The sequence below is a fragment of the Lycium barbarum genome, chromosome 11 (assembly GCF_019175385.1).
Source record: "Lycium barbarum isolate Lr01 chromosome 11, ASM1917538v2, whole genome shotgun sequence".
Classification (NCBI taxonomy): Eukaryota; Viridiplantae; Streptophyta; class Magnoliopsida; order Solanales; family Solanaceae; genus Lycium; species Lycium barbarum.
In genome coordinates this window covers 105,094,761-105,103,625 of record NC_083347.1, presented here as the reverse complement: position 1 = coordinate 105,103,625, position 8,865 = coordinate 105,094,761, and the positions used below count along the sequence as shown (strand labels likewise).

Below are 8,865 nucleotides of genomic sequence, written 5' to 3'. Positions count from 1 at the left end.
AGATGTTTTGGGTTACAGGTCGACTTTGGTATTCTATTTACAGCTTTCAAACTTAGTCAAATAAACCCTATTGAATGCCATGTTTGAGTACGGGTAACATAAGTTGGGTTATCAGGCAGGTTAAGCTCGGTCACTCGTTATGACCCTAGGTTGGGTCGTGACAAAAGTGGTATCAGAGCAGTTCAGTCCTCGGCATGTTCGCAGACGGTGTCTAGTAGAGTCTTGTTTATCGGTGTGTTGTGCACCACATCTATAAACAGGAGGCTACGAGACGTTAATAGGGTGTCATTCCTTCTTTCGTGTTGGAGATCGTGCGAATAGAGCTGTGTCATAAGTGAAGTCCTTAATCTAATAATCTTGTATGATTTCAGCGATGACTAGGAAGAGTAAAGCGACAGCAGCCCAGAAGGGCAAATCAGTTGAGGATGAGGCAATTAGCCAAGCCCCCAGGTCTACCAGAGCTCAGACTTATGCTGGGATACACATTCAGTCCCAGAGTTCTCCTACTTCCCCACCTCCGGAGGAGCTCAGAGGGGCACCTGATCCAGCCCCAGCACCAGTACCTCCAGTCCCTCAGCCGGATGCTCAGGGTTAGGAGATAAGAGAGATGAGAGATGCTATACGTTTGTTGACTCAGATACTTGCTACCCAGGCTGGACGACAGGATAGGGGTCATGAGTATCCAGATAGGGCTGCTAGTGCCAGGGCTCTAGATTTTCTTACATTAGATCCCCCAGAATTTAAGGGCACAGACTCTAATGCTGATCCTCAGGAGTTCATAGATAGTATGCAGCGTACCTTAAATGTGATGAAGGCGTCAGCTACAGAATCTGTTGAGTTAGCTGCTTATAGATTGCAGGGTATAGCAATTAATTGGTTTCAGTCATGGAGATTATCGAGGGGTAGGGATGCTCTTCCGCCGACTTGGCAGGAATTCTTAGATGCCTTCTTGCGCCATTATATGCCACCCGAGTTGAGGCGGGCAAGGGTTGATAGGTTCCTTAACCTGCAGCAGGGTAGCATGTCTGTTAGAGAGTATAGTGTGGAGTTTGATTCTTTGGCCAGATAGGCCCCTTCTATTGTGCAGGAAATGGAAGATAGAGTTCACCGATACGTGATGGGATTAGAGCCAGGGTTGCAGGAGGCTTGTATGGCAGTAGCGATGCAGCCAGGTATGGATATAGCTCGTACTCAGGCTTATGCTCAAGGGTCAGAGGATCGTAGGCGCCAGCGAGAGGCTATCTCAGAGCAGAGTAGTAGTCAGCCCAAGAGGGCCAGGTCAGAGGGTCAGTATGGACGTTCCACTAGCGAGAGCAGACCCCAGTATAGTGCACCTCTGCAGTTTCGAGGATCTCAGTGGGGTAGGGAGACTTTCCTTAGGCAGGGACAGAGTTCTTCTTATGTATCGGGTTCTCAGCAGCAGGTGGGGTCAGGGCGGGAGGTGATGCCCCGTCCTCTATGTGCGACTTGCGGGAAACGTCATGTAGGACGATGTCGTCAGGGTGTATGCTATACTTGTGGTGATCCGGGGCACTATGCTAGAGATTGCCCACAAAGAGTGGGTAATATTATTCTTGAGAATTCGGTAGCAGCGTCGTCATCCTCAGTGAGAGCCCCAGAGATAGTACTGGGCCGCATCGTATCTACGATCTAGGTGGGAGATCGGATCTAGAGACACCGCAGGATGCACCATCAGGTATACCCTTCTTCAGATAAATTATTGATGGACTTAAGCTATGTATGAACTGTCCCTTATCACTATGACATGATGTATTACAACATAAGTTAGAATACAAGCATAGGGGGTTAATGGGGGTAAATTGAGACAAAAGACTTAGTGAAACACTTAGTTGAAACCTTAAGGGGGGAAGTGCCCATAGCATAGCATGACCATAGCTATAAATCCAAACTAGGGTAAACGAATAGAAGACTACTATTCCGAATATTTTAAAAAGAGATTTGGTTTGTAATAGCTATTCTGAAGTGTTTGGAATTTGTTTAGATTTTTAGAACCAAAGTTGTGTCCCCGTGATGATTAGATGTTATGCTATGGGTGTCAATATGATATATTTCTAATGGGTCGAGGTCATGCATGCACTTAATCTCTAATACACTTTCTAAGATTTTCCAATAGTTAGAAAGTATTTCTTTTCATGATTTTCCAAATGCAGAAAAGTTATAAATAAAGTTGATTAAATATGCCAAGTAGAACTCATCTTATTCCTAAGCGAGTTCATTAAACGAGGGTTAGCGCCCCGAGTCCCTGTTATATTATTTCAAATCACACCCTAGTTCATCTTTCCAAATAAACTAGGGTTTGTGCATGGACAAGTGTTTGCAACAATTTATAGAACAATAAATACTAGAAATAATAAAACACATCACAACCCATTATGTGTGTATATATATATATATACAATGTTAGATACCCATTACATAGCACCCATCATTTGGGTCCACAACTTTGATTAAAGAAACTACTCACCCATTATGGTCTCAAAAATAGTAAGCAATACATGAGACATAAAGCTTACAAAGTGTAATAAAGTTGAAGGAATATGGAATCTTCTTGTCTTCACTAAGCTCCAAAAGGGGAGTATTCAATGCTCACCCACCAATGGAACTTTTAATACCCTTACAATAAATTCTGAATGAATAAAATGACCTAAAATGTTCTTTAAATAGGCTCCAAAAACGCACAGCAAAAACTGACAAAATTTCCCCCGATAGCAAGATCGACGGACCGTCGATCGTTCGACGATCCGTCGATTTCTTCATCTTTTGTAACTTCAGCACTGTGTACCGTTCAACGGTGTCGTCGACCAGTTCGACGCTCCGTCGAGTATTCCGTCTTTTTCTCCTCTGTTGAGAGATCCTGCTTGACGACACAAACGACGAAACGTCGATGCCTCCGTCCTTTGTCGTCTTCAACTTTGTCATCACTGGAAAGTCAGGCTTATCGACGATTCAAAGAACGGTTCGTCGACTGATCGACGGACCGTCGATTCTCATTTCTGGCCAATTTTTCTGTTATTCTTTGCTTTTTGATTTTGGGCCATTATTTTCTTAAAACACAACAAAACATATTAACGAGAACCAGACTTACTTGAAAACAACCAAAATTCATAGTAAAAAGGCGTCGAATGTGCCACAAATCCGCGGCACATCAATACCCCCAACTTAAGATCTTTGCTTGTCCTCAAGCAAGTCAGACAAAACAACTACAAAATAAAATTGCAACTATACTAAAAATAAAGTAAAAGTGACTACAATGGTGTTAGCTCATTACTACCGGCATGTGCATTTTCAAATCAACTCCCTCTTTCATCATTTCCCAAACAAGGTTCTTTCAAAACAAACTTATTAGAATTGACCCTGACGCTTCAATTGATGACATCACATTATTAGAAGCATTTATGCGCGTGAGTATTCACCATTATGCCCTCACTTAGCTTCGAAAATGTCCCACATAATTTTACAATAAGAATTGGGACAAGGATTGATGAGAATAAAAAGCACTCGCGCTCACAAAGAAGTTCATGATTTACCAGTGCAGATACCATATGCTTGCCTTTAATTTCAATGCCTAACACTTTCAGACGGTTCAGTTGTGATCACTATAGGACTTGTTCCTGGGTTGTAATGTAGGCTCGGGGACGGGTAGGATACTCATTTGGGAATTAGTGACTCATCCTCCTCGACACTACAGATTTAGACCTTTCTTCCCATGCCCAATCTATTCATTCTTCAACTTATGACTAAGATGTGATTCTACTCTTACTAGAATTTACAATCTTTTTATGAGACAATATTATTATTGTTATAAAACTATATCTATACATATATATACATATACATATGTACGTAAACACAACTTTTATATATATATATATATATAATCCGCTATCACATCCAGTTCTCGACTATGTAACTCACACACCCCCAGCTTTAGGCTCTTGGCCTTTACTTCACACATATACCACCCCAGCTTAGGTGATTTGCCTCTTTTCTCTAGTAATGTCAAGGAGGGAATGGGTGCAAATATGGAATGCATTCATGAATGGGGAAAAGGTTTGTTACAGCTAATCAAGAGAAAAAATCAAAGGCTCAACGTGGGAACTAGTGATATTCATATAGAACAGGTTTTGGGATTTTTAAGGTTGACGTGACTATTCAGAATAAAAGCCTATGATCACTTCACAACCGACTATCCTAAGCAATATAGCACGACCTACCAGGCAAGTTCTGGATCCACATATGCTAATAATGAACACAAGAAGTTCTCACACTCACAATGGCATAACGATTTGAACACTCAATTCATACACACTCTAATATCTATGATGTCATAAAAAGAACCATACATGTCAATTCATTGCAACCTAAGATACGCAAACAAATTTTGGAGGGGTCAATTTCAAATCAATCCATAAAACACATCATAAATATCCTTTTTCATCCAAAATCCATGCCATAAGTTCAAAATGCAACAACCATGAAAGTCACAATTACTTTAATCCACAAAACAAATATGAATATCCATAAAACAAATATAAATACTGAAAAGTACATCAGGTTACCCCACCCCCAGCAAAAAGAAGATGCATTGTCCCCAATGCATCAAAAATCATACCATCACCCCATGGTGGTGGTGCCGACCTGAAATACTCTAATCTTGTTGTTGCTGCTGAGGTGTCTCCCCTGCAGCAGTCTGAATGGGGGCCCTCTCAGCTGCTGGCTCAGTGGACTGAAGCGGTGGAGCTGACTGGATATGTGGCTGCAGGTCCTGAGGAGCTTTCGTGATCGGCCTGACTGGCGCTGGGATAGCACTAGTGTTGGAAGATGTGCCGGTGAACCTCATGTCCAGGCGTGACCGCCGAATACCCTCATGAAGCTCGAGGTCTTTATCGTCATTGTCGTTTTCCTCATCCTCATCCTCATCATCAGCCAATTTGACAGGCCACTATCTCTTGCGACTTTCCCGAGGCTCTTCCTCAGTCACCAAGTCAACTACTCTAATCAAATCAGAAATGTTGGCGACTGGTGCAGGTGGTGTCGGTTCATCCACAATAACCGGCTCTCTCGTCCGAAGGGCCGTAATCTCAGCTCTGAGCTGGTCAAGCTCGGTCTTCAAATCTCCCGAAGTACCATACTCACTCTTTTTCTCGATAGTGAGAATCCGCATCTCCAAACTGTCAAGTCTGGCATTGACTCTAGCATGATGCCTCTCCATAGCCTCCTGAAGAGGCTCCAACTCTGGTGCAATCTCTCTCCGGACGAACCTACCCAACTACTGCAATATCCGGGTCACCTGCTGATCAGCATGCTCTGCCTTGATCGTAAATTCTCTGAAGTTGGCTCTGTTGAGGACAAAGAGATCCTCGGATACTGATGCTGCGACTGCCGAAGGAATAGGAGATGTAGATGGAATAGTAGGCCGAGGTGGTGCCTCAGAAGAAAGGGCGGCATCAGCTACAGATAGTGTGGATGCCTCTGTGGTGGACAATCCGTCTGTGCCTATATCCACTGTGCCCTGTGGAACAGAATCCGTGACATGCTCAGCCTGCTCACCCATGAGCTCTAGCAATGAAGTACTGGTGGCCTGATATGTACGGAGGGTCTCATCCCTACTCCGTGTGATGTCTCACACCTTTGTTGCGGAGAGAGTAGCTGCAAATGTGTCAATGTGCCTCACCTGGGCCAACCTACACAACTGTGTGATAAGGCACGGGAATATCAAGGTTGTCGCCTCCTGTGGTACGCATGCCCGAATGGCCCTACTGATCAAATCACCCAAGTTCATTAGGTACCTCGATAGCATAGCAGCCACAACCACTGCTCTTTCCGATGTTACTATGTTATCTGCTCCCGTGGGCAGAACCCGATAGATGACGAAATTCCACCAAAATTTAGCTTCCAAGCTGATATCTGCCTTATGAATTTTGGCACCCAAGTTTTTCACCCATGGGGCCTGGTCTGCCGGCTCTCTAGCCATCACTGTCGCAAACCATTCCCGTACAGATTGCTCAACCCTTCTTTCAAATTTATCGTCATATTCCACTGTGGTCGGTGCCACGAAGTCATCACCAAAATAGAACCTGTTGATTGTGCGTGCTGAGATGTCAACATGGACACCCCGAACATATACTGTGTCCAATGGAGGGGCGGTTTTCAGAGCTCTCTTGTTCTTGTGGCGCTGCTCGAGCATGACTCTGTAAGTAGCATAGAATTCCCGAACCATGGTCGGGCAATAATCCCCTGGAGGATGTGTGAATGCCTCAAGATGGTAGTGCTGGATGAGATCGGTAATCCGAGGGTAGCTTTCTAAGCCACTCATACTAATTTGCTCTTCTTCTTGAATATTTCGCCTCGGATTACCCCCGTCGACTGTAGTGGCACCTTTGACATAGTACTTTTGGTACCCTTGATAAGGGAAACGGATGGCCGCGATCTCCATCTTTTGCAATCGCAGCAGCTCGTGCTCCTCATCAGAATTTCGCTCGGGAGCGGCTGGCTGTTCTGTTGCTGCGTCTCTAGAATCAGCGGATGCGGAGACTGAAGTTCCTTCTGTAGACTGAGAGGAGAGTACAGTGGGTGATTCTGCTTGGGGCGTGGTGGTCCGTGCCCTTGATCTAGTCGTTGGGACTACCGCTTGACGTTCAGAGTCAGAAGGGTCATCTCTAAGAGTAAGGGATGTTTGACCCCGACCTCGACCTTTTCTGGGACCACCACCCCACTTGACTGGATTCTTTGGAGGCATACCTGAGAAAAGAATCACACTGCATTGTTAAGACAGCCATAGAAACATACAGGATCAGTCAAAAGTACAAGACATGAGATAACTGTTAAAGCTGCCAGTGGTCTGTCGATGTGCTAAAGAGTCGTCGACCAGATCGACGAGGCATCGAAGTTCCCGTCGAACTGATCGACGCGTCGTCGATCGGATCGTCGATCTATGATGAGCCACTAGAATTTTCAAGCAAAAGACGGTGAGAAAGACGCCCCGTCGATCTTATCGTCGATCTCTTTTCAGCACAAATTGGCCACTGGAAATTGGAAGTAAACGACGGTGGGAAAGACGCCCCATCGATCGATTCGACGGGTCGTCGAATCCACCGTCGATGCGAGACTACAGATCCTATACATTCTTTGGCCATTGTGCCAATCGTCACGTAATTTGGGGTTACTCAGACTTCACCCCATGTTGGCTTGGGTAAGACTAGGGAAAACATTTGGCGGGTCAAAACAACTCGAAGGTCGTAATGCCCTCCAAGCCATTGTGACCCACAATGCCCCACTTTGGCATTTCATCGAACATTTGGTGGGCAAAACAACAACAACAACAACAACCTCATGAATGAGGTGTGTTTGTCGTAATGCCCTCCGACTTGGCTAAAAATCCATCACCCAACTACCACAGACAAATCAACAAACCACCCCAGCAAAACAAATATGAGCATACCAGGCGAAAATAACACGATGCAAAAACAAGAAGAACAACAAAAAATAAGCAACATAAGCCCTAGAATGCAAAAACAAACAATCACAAGGAAGCTCTAATCCAGTAAGTCACATACCTTGAAGTAGAATGAAGATGATTTCAACTTTCTAGAATGGAAAAATATTTGTAAAAGCACACACAAAGAGGGACAAAGTAGTAGGGCAGGGGGTTGGTGAAGGAAGGGGAGAGTGGGTAGGGTTGGAGTAGCAGTTAAGGCAAAGGGGGAGAGGTGGTAGCGAGAAAGAGAGAGAAATAGAGAGAGAGAGAGACGTTACATATGAAATAAAGACAGTAACAGACGTAGGTTATAAACCCACGTTCCTGAACCGTCAGGTTAAAACGACGGAGGGAGTGTTCAATCGACAGGGCGTCGATTCAGTCGACGTTCAGTCTTTTTAACACGACCCTCCGTGTCTCTTTTTTTTTTTTTACGAAACAGAGCAGAAGAACGCCGGTCGATCAGTTCGACGGAGCGTCAAACCTGTCGTCGTTTTGCCATTATTTCCAGTGACCAATCTTTCATGTGATCCACTCGACGGTGCATTCGACGTTTCGTCGATCAGATCGACGATCCGTCGAATGTGTCGTGTAACTGCTATCCTGGCAATTTTTGGGTTCAACACTTAGGTTCTGCAACACATCAACAAACAGCAAAACAACACAACAACAAAAATCAACGGAATGAAAGAAAAATATATTGCGAAAAATGCACATGGGTTGCCTCCCAAGAAGCGCACAATTAACGTCGCGGCACGACGTAATACCACTTTGGGAGCTAAGGTCCGGTGCCATGTTTTAACCAGTGTGCATCGACAATCTTGTCACCATCACATATGCATCAAGATAAATGGTGGGCCAATAATAGCCACATTCAAGCACCTTAGCTGTTGTGCGGTTCCCACTGTGATGACCCCCCATGGGAGAGTCATGGCAAGCTTTCAAGATTTTCATGGCCTCAGATTCGGCCACACATCGCCGAATGATGTTGTCGGCACAAGTGCGGAATAAAGAGGGCTCATCCCAATAGTATTGACGACTATCTCTCAGGAATTTCTTCTTTTGATAAGCCTTGATATCGTCAAGGATAAGACCTGTCACCAAGAAGTTGGCGATATCGGCGTACCAAGGGGCAACATCACAAGATACAGCCAAGAGCCTCTCATCAGGGAAAACATCATTTAACTCAAGATTTCCACTTGGTCTCCCAGCTTCCTCAAGTCTAGATAGATGATCCGCAACTTGGTTTTCACAACCTCTTCGATCTTTGACCTTAAAGTCAAACTCTTGCAACAACAAGACCCAATGAATCAACCTTGGCTTTGCATCTTTCTTTGTCATCAAGTATCTCAAGGCCGCATGATCCG

At 44.6% G+C, this 8,865-nt stretch overlaps 1 protein-coding gene across 1 annotated transcript; it reads left to right on the top strand.

The window, feature by feature from the left end:
* Positions 1 to 607: 607 nt before the first annotated feature.
* LOC132620061 (uncharacterized) lies at positions 608 to 1,654 on the top strand. The gene is made up of 2 exons (XM_060334784.1): positions 608 to 832; positions 1,088 to 1,654. Exons 1-2 carry the CDS (start codon positions 608 to 610, stop codon positions 1,652 to 1,654), a joined length of 792 nt encoding a protein of 263 aa, XP_060190767.1.
* Positions 1,655 to 8,865: the final 7,211 nt, after the last annotated feature.